The 14,637-nt window shown below is 35.0% G+C and overlaps 1 protein-coding gene across 1 annotated transcript in view; it reads right to left on the reverse strand.

Moving 5' to 3' along the window:
- Positions 1–601: 601 nt before the first annotated feature.
- The window catches only part of LOC110114106 (UDP-sugar pyrophosphorylase), a 33,294-nt gene continuing 19,258 nt past the window's right edge, over positions 602–14,637 (reverse strand). Inside the window, exons 10-14 of the mRNA XM_028699381.1 lie at positions 11,045–11,150; positions 8,046–8,105; positions 6,804–6,884; positions 1,598–1,837; positions 602–1,117 (exon numbers count right to left, since the gene is read on the reverse strand). Of these exons, the coding sequence (XP_028555214.1) occupies positions 953–1,117; positions 1,598–1,837; positions 6,804–6,884; positions 8,046–8,105; positions 11,045–11,150 (652 nt within the window). The 3' untranslated portion in view covers positions 602–952. The remainder of the gene's footprint in view (positions 1,118–1,597; positions 1,838–6,803; positions 6,885–8,045; positions 8,106–11,044; positions 11,151–14,637) is intronic.

Consider the following 14,637-nt stretch of genomic DNA (forward strand, 5'->3'; position numbering starts at 1 on the left):
ATTTAACACTCAAAATTTACTAAATCCAATTTTACAGGATTTTCTAAATTCCACTAAAATTAAATCCCGCTTGTTGCCACAATCCTAACAATTCTTCACATCCGATCTCCACATAGAATAATCTCTTTTTTTTAGACGTCTTTATTCTTGCTTTATAAAGCAATTTTTTAATAAAAAAAATTCTCAAGCTAAAAATTTTTATACAAAAATTTATTTTATAAAATAATAAAAAAATTATTCCACTGAAGACTGAAGCACTGCCTAGACAGTTTACGCCAGAGAGTATCAAAAAACACTGAATTTCAGCCAACTGCTTTAAACTTTTATGTACTCACAACATTTTGGCTTTATGAATCAATCAAATGGCTTATGTAGATCATAAATTAGAGTAACAAATTCATTTTGAAAATGTTTTTAACTTCAAATTTTATATTTATTTCTAATTACAAGTAAAAGATATCATCTAAATTAAGGAATCATCAACACCAAATTATTTTGCGAAGGAATAGCTAGCAATGAAGAATACAAAAATTGAATAGGAATAATCAGGCTAGCTGGAACCAATAAGGGCAGCATTACTTCTTCTCAATAGCAATAATACTAAAAAACACAAAAAAAATAGGAACTTTATGAATTGAATCCAGAATACATAAACAAGAGTGCAATATGTGTAGAGTTTGGTTACAAATAATGCTCGCAATTATTTGGTTAGAGATGCGAGTCAGTGTAAGAAATCTTGCAGAGAGAACTGTTCACTTATTATTGAGGCATTATGAACAAATTAAAACAGCCTCGAAACAATTAAACAATTAAGATTTTGTTTGGAACAGTTTTTTTATTGCTTTCTGAAACAGCTTTTTAAATTTTTGTACTAAAATGTTGTTTTAGAAAGTAGTAAAAAAGTTGTCTCAAACAAAGCTCAAGTGCTCCAACATTCTGCTATCAAAATTAATTAGTGGAGAGAGAATTGTCCTGGCTCACTATAGTTCTTCTCTAACTGCTCAAGCTTTTCAATTACAAATCCTCTAATCCGGTTTTCCTCGGGTAAGGAGTTGTCTTTAAAATCAATGGGCTTGAAAGCCCATCCTTTGTTTTCGACTGAACCAGTGACTTGAACCTACAAAAGAAAATTAAGGTTTATTGGACGCATCATCCAAGAGTGGCTATGCTTATGGAGAAATTATTACGTGCAGAATCAGGATGTAGAGATACGTCCAGACATTCATTTAAAATTTGACACGCGGAGTGCACTTTGGTTACTTTTTTTGTACGCTTTGTGTTTTACCTGCGCTTTTTAAATGCGCCACGCTTTGACTACACTTTCTGTGCGCTTGGCTTAAAGTTTAGCGGACACATTAAATATATAAAGTAAAAAAAAATCCAATTGAATGTCCACGTGTCAATATTTTATTGGAGTCGAGACGTATCTCTATGTCCGGACTACGCACGTAATAATTTCTCATACTTATGAAGGAAGAAAAGGAGGAATGAATGTTTGAAGTGAGAAATTTAAACCAATTGAAAGGTCCCCACAATGGGGAAGATGGATTACTAACTGTAGAGTGTTTCAGTGTATTAACGAGAAAAAAATACACACCTCAGCTTCACTAACAGCATTGATCAGAAGTGCTCCATCCAACGAGAGGCCTCCGAAATAAATATTTTCTCCATTAATGACCAGGGTAGATCTCTGGGAAACAGAACATCCTTTATTTACTTTCTTTTTCACATCCGAAAATATCAGAGCCCATTTTGGTTTCCATGTGATTCGTGGCCAAACTTCCACTTCTTGACCATTGAACACTGTAGTTATAGGATCAGCTATTTGAACTCCAGCCTAACAAACAACCACAAGTGGTTAGGTATATCTCCATTATGCTTAAAAGGAGAACAAAAATGCTAAAGCTTTAATGAGTATAGAATTGATATTTAATGATATTCCTGCTTTTCAGTCTGCCTTCCTCCCTAATTATGATAGCATGGCAACCTATATCATCATGATCATTTTTTTTTCTTATTAAAAAAATATATCATTATGATCATCATTAGTCTTATCTCAACTATTTGGGTACACATTATAAATCCTCTTTTTCATTAGTTTCTGATGAGTGTTATCTGAGGTGTTAAACATATTCTTCACAAATCATTTTAAACAACCCTATTCATATAACCTTAGGTCCTTTTACTAGCTAATCCTCTGATGTTAATTGTATCAACTTATATAATTAGCATATTTTCTACCTTTTGTTGTGATGTCTAAATAACCTAAATTTATTTTTAGCCAGATTATATTTAATTGATGTCATTCCAACATTACCTCTAATGTAATAATTCATTAACTGGTCTTCCTACTTTTGCCACATATTAATTTCACCATTCTCATTTATGTCACATTTAACCTAGATATCAATGACAATTTTATAGCCAACATTCGGGTTCATACCATATTTTTTTCCATGCAAGTTTATAAATTTTATCAAATCACACAAAACTCATAATTATTTCTCTATTTTAATAATGCAACCTTAACTTTAGAAGTTATATCATCATTTATATATTCATTTCTTCTATACAATATATTAAAATACTTAAACCTATGTTACCTATCACACCAAGGTATCACCTTATCTTCTAATGATATTGAATGATAATTAATATCATCATACAATTAAAATATCATATACTCAATCTTTGTCCTACTAATTCTAAGATCTATAACTTTTAAACATTTCCTCCACTATTCTAACTTTTCATTTATTTAGGTGAAAGTTTCACTAATTAGAACTAAAGCAAATGAAAAAAGCACACACCAGGGAAAAGGCTTAATTTTATTATAAAAAACTATCTTTATTTATAGATCCATACAAGATATCTTAATAAAGAAACAAATAAATACAAAATCATGCATAATTGTCCTAACATAATCCTTTCTAAATCAGGCACCCAAATATCGAAGGAGATCAGCGAGATCCAGGCAAGCCTCTCATGGATCCCCATCCTGGCCATGAGATCAAGGGCCAAGGGATGGCTGAGATTTAACAGGCTGATCCATGTGAGCCTCCCACAAATCCCCATGTTGGTTGTGGGATCAAGGGCCAAGAGACGGTAGGGATTTTAACACTCCCCTTAAGCTGAGGAATACAGATCTGTCATTCACACCTTGATAATTAGTCCCAAAAAAGTAGAGTTATCAAGTCCCTTGCTGCATCATAGAGTACTCCATTTGATCAAAAATTTGAGAGAAATTAGCTTCAGACATTACGGTGGCAAAGGATAGCGTGAGGCTATATTAAGTAGGGCATTAATGAAGGTTGCATTTAACAACCACAAGGGAAGACTGACAATGAAGGCACAATAGTAGGAAAGTAAATTTATTTATAGGGTTGCGGCAAGCTTAGAGAACAGCAGCACAAAAATATGTCTCAAACAGCTCAACACTTGGCATGCAAATCTCCTCCCATTCGATGAAGCAAGCCTTCAGCCAAATGCAAATCAGTCATCAGATTGAACCCGAACACTCTTGCTCGATAGACCCCATAAAGGAGTGCAGGTTTTGCACTCTTGCTCGTCACGATCCTAGACCTCATGAGAGGGAACTCTCAACTCTTTCCATATGCACTTAGGAGGAGGTCTTATGCTCAACTTCTCTCGCTTCTGCTCGGTTGAATCTGAATGTTGCAAGCGATAGGAACCCTCGTTCTTGGATGCACAAAGGAAGCAGAAAGATCAATATTCCTTAAAATTCTAGCAATGAAGGCAGGTGAAAGGACTAGTTCCTCAGAATTTTGGCAATGAAAGCAGTGGTTTATTCCTTAGAATTTAAGTAAAGAAGGCTGGTGGTGGGAACTTGTATTCCTCATAAGTTTGGCAATGAAGATCGATGGCGGGAACCTCTTCCTCAGAATTCCAGTAATGAAGGCTGGTGGTGGGAACTTGTATTCCTTAGAATTTCGACAATCAAGACATTTGGTGGGAACATGTATTCCTCATAATTTTTGCAATGAAGGATGGTGGTGGGACCCTGTATTCCTCAAAATTCTAGTAAAGAAGACTAGTGTGGGAACCTATATTCCTCATAATTCCGGCAATTAAGGCTGGCGGTGAGAATCTGGCTCTAATGTCATTTTAAATTTAAAGAATTTGATGGGGAAAACGCTTAATTTTATTATAGAAATTATCCCTATTTATAGATCTATACAAGATATATTAATAAAGAAATAAATAAATACAAAATCATGAATAATTGTCCTAATATAATCGTTCCTAAATCAGCTACCCAAATATGGAAGGAGATCGGCATGATCCAAATGAGCCTCCTACGAATCCCCATCCTGACTGTGAGATCAAGGGCCAAGGGACAGCTAAGATATAACAGCGTGATCCAGGTGAGTCTCCCACGGATCCCCATGCTGATCGTGGGATCAAGGGGTAAGGGACAGTTAGGATTTTAACAGTAAGTATAATAAACCACAAAGCATTTATAAAATACATCAAGCACCACAAAAGAGAATAAGAAAATTTATGTGGTTAAGCCCCACTAAGCCTAAGCTTACGACCACACCAAGATCAAATAATCTACTAAGCTTCAAAAAGAGTACATGAAGTATTACATTTCATATAAAATTGGAGATATAAACAAAGTTATCACTTTGTCTAACTAAAGGAAAATACAATCACATGTAACGACATTGAGGCCTGGATGTGGAGAATGAGACAATGTTGCTCTAGTTATCTTCTTTCCCTTTCCATTGCAGGAATTCAATGAGAACTATTTTATGCTATGACCAAGAGCTTTTCTCTTAGCAAAATTGTAAATAATAGCATTTTTTTTTCTTCTAGAAGAAGCTAAGGAACTCTCCTTATAGGCACCAAAATAAAATTTCCTTTTTTCTTGGATGGCACCCCCTCTCCTCTCTCATCATTTTCTACTCATTTCTTTATGCTTCTGGTTAGGAGATTTTTCAACATAATGCAATTATCTCTTTATATAATGCTTAAACATGATACATAACAAGCTTGAATTCAATGATGCTCGAGTTTGATAGCCATCATCTTAAAAAATTAAGTGTGAATGAATTAATCTCAAGTTAGGTTAGCCACCGTCTTAAAAAATCAAATTTGAATTGAATTACTTGGCCATTATTTTGAAAAATCATGTATGAATGAACCTTAAGTTGGTAGCCATAAATCTTGAAAAATTAATATCAAATATTTTCCAAGATAGTTAATGAAATTATACTCAAGACATAACAATATCTCTCTTTGAGTATGAATTTTCAATGTACTAACTTGATAATCTTTTTTGTGCACTTTGTTATGCGGTCCTTCATGTCTTCATGTCTTCATGTCTTCAGTCTCAAAGGTTAACTAAGGATTTACAATACTTTAAAAGAGCTGTGGCAAACTTGTCATGCTTTGTTGCTATGTTATTGTATTGTTCTTTTATTTTGAACTTTTGTCTATCATGCAATGCCTATATGTCCTCTGAAAGCTCCCACTTGACAAAAAACTTATTTTATACTCTACTTCCAGAATCATCAGCAATATATTTCATCGTAGCTCCCATTATTTGATCTCATATACTTAGAATCTTATTTTTTTTCCTGAGCTTCTATCATAGTTTTTGAGTCCAGCATATCAATACATGATATTACATTCTATAGCACATTGAGTCTGCAAATCTAATCGCCTTCAAGACAACTAACATATCCTTACAGACATTAAGGATGCTCGCATCATCAGAGAATTTATATCCTGTAACACTATGAACACTTAAAAGATATTAAAATAAAAACAAATACATGCTGTAGAGATAACATCTAGCTAACATGCATCGCTGCCCTATCCACCTTTGCTAAATATACATACTTCCCCAATCTCATTTATGGATTCGAATTCCACTATGGCATTTTAGGAACACGGATTATGTTCTGCTGAACCACCATAATACATTTATATGTTACTTTCTATGACTACAATAAAAAAAATCATACCATGCAGATGCAAAATCATGCTAAGATAAAAAAACAATAATATTTTCAGGGGCAAAGCTACAAAATAAGTACAACAACGACAACATCAAGCCATTGTCCCACTACATGGGGTCGGCTACATGAATCCTTTTTCTCCATTGTGTCCTGTTAAAAGTCAAATTCTCTTTTAAATTTAATAAAGAAAGATCATTTCTAATATTTTCTAACCAAGTTTTTTTAAGTCTACCTCTAGCTTTCTTAACATAAGTCAAATCTAATACCTCTACTTTCCTAACCAGATCATCAGAAAGCCGCCATTTTATGTGGCCAAACCATCTAAGGCGACTCTCTCTAATGTTATCTTCCACTGGAGCTACTCTAACCTTTTAATGTATATGAAACATTAAAGAGGGGCCATCAAAATGTAACTCTGAAATAATAATTTCAAATTAAAACTGCAACAGTAAATAAATCACGGACATCTCAGAGACTGCTCAATAAACATTAATAAGCTCAAATCCTTTACCTCAGGTGTTTATTCTGTTAATCAACCTCTCAGCTATCTTATACCATCTACAAGTCTATGAAATAGACCGATTGATAGATATAGTACTTGTATTCAAGTAAGATTTGAGTACGGAGAATATATTCCAACCTATCAGAATTCACATGCTTACCATCTGCGCCATATAGGGAAAACTCACAAGTCACGTAACCATACCCATCCCAGTAGTAGCCATCGTCAATGCTACTGTGCAGACACCCATGAAGGGGCACAAGGGGAGGGACAGGAGGGAGAGAGACAAAGGGTCTCAATAAAAAAGCCCATACCTTTCTTAGGATGAGACTGTTCGCCCTGTAGATTGCCATTTCTCCAGATGTTGCACTGTGGTATGGATTTCCCTTGGGCACCTATAAACAATAAAATGTAAGCCAATAAAAGTAGATTGATGACTAGAAACCCATATGCATATAATTGGAGAAAAAGGAGGAGGAACAACTATGAGAATTGGTGCTGAATGCTACAAACTATAAGGGTTTTTTACTGGTACAGCATTATAAATATTTTTATTTACTGGACACAATTTTCAAATATTATTCGTATACCACCCAATGATTTTAACACTTGTTAATATATCATTCTAGTTAGTTGATTTTAATAGGAAGGAAATATTCTATTAACGTAAAAAATATTCTCTTTAAATCCCTCTAAAAAAACCATGCATTTCCCTTATCTTCGCTAAATATGCTTTTGAATGTTCTATCCGAAGAAAATTTTATGATTATTTTGTTTAAGTTAGAATTTTCTCCTTTAAAAAAGTAAAATATAGAAATATCTTTTTTGTAACAGCTATATTTGTTTATTCAATTAGAAAAAAAAATATACAATAACTAATCAGCACAATATAGCATAAAAAATGTATTCCCCACAAGGACCAAGAGATGAAGAAAGTGACTTCGTGGTGACCTAGGATGGCAAGGCATCTAGTCCCTTCATAAGAAAGAATAAGGCCAATGAATTCATAAATTTATAAATTGTTACATATACCTTTTTATTTCAACCAAAAAAAAAAAGACTAAGAATAAGGAACATGTAAAAATGAAAATGAAAAAGAATCTCTTGTTAGTGGAGAGTCTAACATACAATGACGATGAATGAGTGCAATGTTGTAAGTGAGTGCAATGTTGTAAGTAGAATGTTGCGAGGTATACCCGCACATGAAAAAACGTTAATTTAATTTCTTACATGAAGGCTATATTATGGATACGTACTTATTATCATACATTTTGGATGATTGATGAAATAGTCAATGAATAGTTTTCACCTCTCACATAGCAAATCATAATCAACAAAGTGGTCTAGTATTTGAAGAATGTGGAAAATAGTTGAGCTAAACCAAATTTGGGAGAAGAATGGCTTTTCTTCTGCCAAAATGGAAAATTTTCACATTATAAGTGTGTGTATATTAAAGGAGTGAATTTTTACCTTTTTCCCGCTAAAAACAAACATGAAATAAGTAAGCTTGCTTGCAATAAATGAAAACGCAGTAGTTCCAAACATTGAAAGAAAACCTTGGCGGCATCTTCCGGGTTATTCTTAACAGGAGCATAGGCGAGCCAGGCATCCATGACCTAATGACATAAACCAGTCATAGATTAACAAATGAATTACACCATATCTTATTTCAACAAAACCAAAAAATCACTCATCAATGTTTATTTATTTACTGTGAGGCAATTGGGATAACAAGGTATGCTAATGACCCACATCATTTTTTCCTTCCTTTTTTGTTTCTTCAAGAAGAGTGGGTCTTGAATCCATTTATGTGCGTGAATGAAATAAAATAGGGGCTGAAAGCCATCAAAAAATCCATAGAGTAAACCGATCGGTGTAAGATTCTATCTAAAAGGTAAACATGATCAAATAATGCAAACAACATAGAATAAAGAATTTGCTCTTTCACATGGGAGAAAAAAAAAACTTTCTTACGGACAGGTTTTAACCAGTTTGAAGACAACTAAAAGCACAAAATCAAATAAATCTCGATCAGATTCATTTAATCAAACTTCCTCAAAATGTCTCAATTACAGTATTTATGTTGATGAACAATTCATATGCAATCAGATTATGGGTGTTATGCTCAATAAAAGATTCTAGGTTAAAACAACAATTGTTTTATTATTAGAAAATCATAAGGCGATTTAACATATAACTCACAGAAAAAGAAAAAAAAATTCATTCCCATGCTCTGTAATCGCAATTGGGATTTCTAAAGACTTATGGAATTGGGAAGAATATAAATAGGTCAAGGATATAGGATTTCTAGAGAGAAATTGAAGTCTATTGGGAATGTTAATTTGGAACTGTTGCTTGGATTTTTAGTCCATTGAATTTCATTCCGATGGAGAAAAAGGGGAAATAATTCAGATGCATCCTTCATCTTCGCCAGCGGCTCCGACGCCATTGCAGACTTATTGCTGGTCAATTAGGGGCAATGGGGTTATATAGAGGGAAAATGGGCTTAGGGTTCATGTATTTTCAGTTGAGATTGTATTAGGATACGTGATATTTTGAAGATATTAGAAACCATATTGGGAGGAGTTGTTGCTCAGGTATTATTCATCTATTCCATTGGCATTCCATCTAGCCGATTCGACGTTACAAATAAAATTAATTTTCCATGGTTTCATCATCTTTGGCAGCATAGAGTCTATTCTACTTAGAGATGGTAGTTGACCTAAACCTAATTGGTGGAGATCTTTTTTCCTAGTCATGGGTTGTCGTCTATAACCCCTAAGGGATCTCATAAAGCGAAGTGGAAAGCTTTTCAATTATTCCAATTTTAGGGGCCCGATTGAAATTTGGAAATAGGAAAATATAAGAGGATTTAATTTTTATCATTTCTAATTTAATTGTTCCATCCTAAGGCCACCAATCACTACAAGAAAACTATGTAACAATAACAGATTTTACATCCCAATATTTTCAACCAATACTTCCAACAAACTTCTAGTAGATTGTCCATCATCTAAAGGTCAATTGATATTTTGCCGGAAATGATTAACGACATTGCAAAAAATTAAGTGTTGCAAGGATGAGGATGCTCAGGTTGCAAGGATGAGGATGCTCAGGTGAATGAGTGGCTTTACTCTTAGAGACAGAATCCGAAACAAGAATATATGTGAAAAGGTTGGAGTAGCTCCAGTGGCAGATAAGATTAGAGAGAGTTGCCTTATATGGTTTGGTCACATAAAACGTCGGTCTTTCGATGACCCGGCTAGGAGAGTAGATGTATTAGATTTGGCCTATGTTAAGAAAGGTAGAGGCAGACCTAAAAAGAATTGGTTAGAAAGTATTATGAATGAAAATTTTTTAATTAGATTTGAATGAAAATTTGACACTTAATAGGACACAATGGAGAAAAATGATTCATGTTGCCGACACCACATGGTGCGATAAAGAATTGATGTTGTTGTAATGATTAACGACATATTTCCCGCTTTTTTTTGCCAAAAATTTTTAATTATTATTGACAATGTTATCCATCAGAAATTAGTCAGTAATCTAAATAAAAACACATCGCGAAGATACCTCAATTCTTTGATTGTGCCCCTCCCATCTCCTTTCCCCCTAGGCACGCATCAAACTTTAGCTTATCACCGACGACACGCAGCCACTGCTACTCACCATCTTCTCCCTTACTTCTGCTACGCGCCGTCAAACCTCTTCATTGTTGTTTTCGACCCTAGCAATGTGCTTGTTGCATTTCTCCCTCTTGAGGCAACCACTCGTCGTGCCTCCATTACATTTGTGCACATTTCCAAGTAAAGCGAGATCTTCTCTTGCATCTTGGGTATGAATTCTTCACGAAATCTTGAATAATACGGTTATTTCTTAATTACCTCTAATTAAAAGCAATGTTTATGTACGGATAATCCATAATACTATTATATCAATCTTGATTATGAACGAATCCAAAATTTAAATTTCAATGTCCAACCTACAAAATAATGATTTTGAGAAGTTGAAATCATTTGATCATGTTCTGTTAAATATGTGCTTTTATATTGTTTATCTCTGACTTCAATTTAAATCATTTTGACTGATAAATATTCTTATATTATTTCAGTTAGCCCATTAAGTGGCCTCTAAATCAATAACGTTGAGAAGAAAATTTGGATTTCATGGCTTATTCTTTCATTTGGAATTTCCCTATAAAGTCATGAGATAATTTTCTTACTTGCATATTACATTTGAAAACTGGTTTTTCTCTAAGATTATTTGATGTGGGATTTCATAATGACATTTTTTGTGATTTCATAATGCATTCATGATTGAATTGAAGTGTTGATGATATGCTTCATACAAATGAAGCCTCATGAATCTTGTTCTTATTTATAGAGATCAATCTTTAGTGAGTTGTTTTCATATAAAAATAAAGCAAAATTAGGAGAGACATTCTATCAAAAAAAAAAAACGGAAAGCAAAATAAACTTAAATTATTTACGGTGACTAAAAAAAAGTATGCTGATAAACATGCATAAAACATTTAAAATTTCAAGTAACTTACTGTGAATCCCACCCTTGCAGTTGGGGGAAGTGTTTTTGGATAATCTTGCATCATACATTCCAACCGAGTTGAGGATTTGAATGAAGTCTTACTAGAATCCTTGTATCTGCAACCATTACAATCTATGAAGTAAAAAATATATTAACCTCTACATACAAGAAAACACATACCATACTGAGGATGTTTGTTTTGATCAAAACAGAACCAACTTGGCAAGTGGTGCTCAGACATCTCATCAATATTTAAGATCAGTGGCAATTCATTTGAGAAATTTGGAGGTTGTGTGTTTGAATGTGTTATCAGTGTAAAGTAAACAGGTTTTTAGGGGTTTTCACTTTTTCGGTGTTTGATATGAAGTAAAATTTTTAAAAAAATTAGGGACCCTTATCTTTTAAGTGTTCAAAATGTCGGCTCACTTTTTCCCTGTGCATCAGAGAAAATCCTCCCGCTCTGCCCCCAGTTCTTCCACTCCTCTCTCAAGCATAGGTTTTACTCTGCCTCCGCCTATCCTTCCCTACCTTTGGATCCCATCTCCTCCTACTAGATCCCAATCGATCAACCGATACTAGTGCCACTTATTAGGGAATGAATCAAACATGTACCAAAGATGAGCTAGAAATAATAGTAGTCAACAGCATATTCCACTCAAAAACTGAGCCTATACATAAGGTCAACCACTTTATATTCCTACAACATAATTTTCAACAATTTTATATGGGACAAAATCCAAAACCTCACATACTTCAACAAATAACATAATTCACGATGAATTATCCCATTATCTTGTCAAATTATCCTAAGTCCAACTTTGCTAATAAAGGGTCCTCTGTATTTGAATATCCCCATATACTAAGCTACTATTATGAGCAATCCAGGAATGTCTACCAAAACATTGATCAAAATCAGCATTAGCATCATTAACATTATCCCAACTATGTAGGGACGGCTTAATGAATTATCATTTCGAAATCATTCCAATTGAGTTGCTTAAGGCGTTAAACCTATCTTCCCAACTCATTTTGAACAACTTCTATGATCTATCCATGTTACATAAGTCTAACCCTTCTCCTTTATAATCTTTCAACATTAATTTTATCTACCCTACTAATGGATGCATTTTCCAACCTAAATTGTATATGCCCAAACTACCTGAATCTATTTTCAATTAACTTCATTAGATATCATCTCAAGCGTCCCTCTGATATAATCGCCTTTATATCGATCTTAACATTATCATTTCTATTATGCTAAACCTAGCAATCAACAACTTTTTAACTACCTCACACTCAAATTCATATCACCTCATTTGTCTAATTATAGTTTTATAACAATTACCTTTAAGTCTACGTGATATTCTCTTATCATGAAAACCTAAAATTTCTTGCAATAATAGAACCAACACAAAATTAATCCTTCATCATTCCCCTTATTTATTTCTGCAGTTAACTGGTCATCGCTAAGCTATATCCTATTTGGTTTGATCATACAGAGCAACTCTCTTACAACAGCAACTCCAGCATACATATACATGGAATACGTTATAATTGTTAGTTATTACAGATTTTATCATAATAGATAATTAAAAAGTGTAAAGACTATATAGTAGAAATACAAAACATAACAGCTATAACCTAATTTAAGTACACAATGCCGCATTAACGGTGTGTCTATAGATATGACAAAGCATTGTGTTAGACCGGTCCCGTGCGGACCGGCATTTCGCGAGATCTCCGCCTCCTGCAGAGATCGGGCGTTCCGACCGCCCAAGCGGACCATTTTAGGAAGGATTTTTGAGGAATTTGAGAGAGAAATTTGAATGTAGGCACTGTTTAGGGATTTCCTTTTGATTTGTATGCATTAAATACTTTGTTTTCCTAGGGTTAGGGCATATTAAATTTGGCTGAAATTTGAGATCTCTTAGATTTAGGTTTTCTTTGGGCTCTAGCGGCGTCTAGAGATTTGGTCCTCCTCTTGAATTGAGGATCAAGTGTATCTTGCTATTTTCCAGTGTTCCTTTCATAAAAAAAATACAAATTATCTACTATTTTGTGGTTTTGTGTGGATTTTGTGAAGGCTTCTCGCTGTTTTTCGAAGATTGATAGGAAATACTTGAGATCTACAAGTGTTTCCTATCAAATTGGTATCAGAGCAAGTCTTGGGACCGATGGAGGGCTGTTTTCGGAAAATTCCAGCAGCAATTTTTTGCTCGGAAAAGGAGGAAGTTGCTGTTTTTTTACTCCAAAATCCAGATTTTGTGAATCTACAAACTCCGGTTTGTAATGGCGGCCAAGAAAGTTGATGCTTTGGAGGAGAGGCTTGAAGAGGAGATGAATCAAATCAAAACGACGGTGGAGGTAAGGATTTCCTCCATGGAAGGACAAGACGCCGATCTCCGAAACATGATGAAGAAGATGTTAGAAATTCAAAATCAAACGGCGGCTTCCGTGGCAAGAGGGGAAGGAAAAAGTATGAATTCGGAAATTCGTAGGGAGGAAGAGGAGGTGGAAATCATGGAAGGAAGAAGAAGAATGCCCCATCTGGAGCCTGTCCAGAGGGAAGAAAGAGGGGGTGGATATGGGGAACGCCAAGAGGGATACTATGGTCGTCGATGTGCTGATTTTGAAGATAGAAGGGGGGATTTCGAAGGGGGTTTGGGCTATAGTAGAGCAAGGGAAGACCGGGAAACATAGGGTGCACCTAGCACTTGGGAAATGGGAAACTATGGAAGAATATGGGGCAATGTGCGAGACCAGAAAGTGAGGAAGTTGAAGATGACCATATTCGAAGGAGAAGATGTGTATGGGTGGATTTACAAGGTGGAGCAATATTTCGCCGTCAATGGCTGACGAAGGAGGAGAAGCTGACCGCAGCCGGATTGTGCTTGGAAGGAAAAGCCATGTCGTGGTATCAGTGGAGAGATCATATGAGGCCTATCAGAAACTTGAGGGAATTCAAAAACTGTATAATAGAACGTTTCCAAACCGACCGGGGAGGAGATTTCTATGAGCAGTTATTTGCTCTGGTGCAGGAGGGATCATTAGCAAACTACCATGAGCGGTTTGAGCACCTGGCTAGTAGGGTGGAGCGATTATCAGATATCGTATTGGAGGGGAACTTCATGAAGGGGTTGAAGGCAAAGATCCGAGCGGCAGTGAAAGTTCTGATGCCTAGTGACTTGGAGGAGGCAATAAAGTTGGCACAGCTGGTAGAAAATCAGAATAATATGGAGAAGGGAGCCAAGAGCAGTAGCTCAGGAGGCTCTTACAAGACTACGACCGCTCTTTTAGCCCCAAGCGGACCATTTTAGGAAGGATTTTTGAGGGATTTAAGAGAGAAATTTGAATGTATGGACTGTTTAGGGATTTCCTTTTGATTTGTATGCATTAAATACTTTGTTTTCCTAGGGTTAGGGCATCTTGAATTTGGTTGAAATTTGAGATCTCTTATATTTAGGTTTTTTTTGGGCTCTAGCAGCATCTAGAGATTTGGGAGAGATCGATCCTCCTCTCGAATTGAGGATCAAGTGCATCTTGCTATTTTCCGTGTTCCTTTCATCCAAAAATACAAATTCTCTACTGTTTTTGTGGTTTTGT

Source organism: Dendrobium catenatum, unplaced genomic scaffold (genome assembly GCF_001605985.2).
Source record: "Dendrobium catenatum unplaced genomic scaffold, ASM160598v2 fragScaff_scaffold_1267, whole genome shotgun sequence".
Taxonomy (NCBI): domain Eukaryota; kingdom Viridiplantae; phylum Streptophyta; class Magnoliopsida; order Asparagales; family Orchidaceae; genus Dendrobium; species Dendrobium catenatum.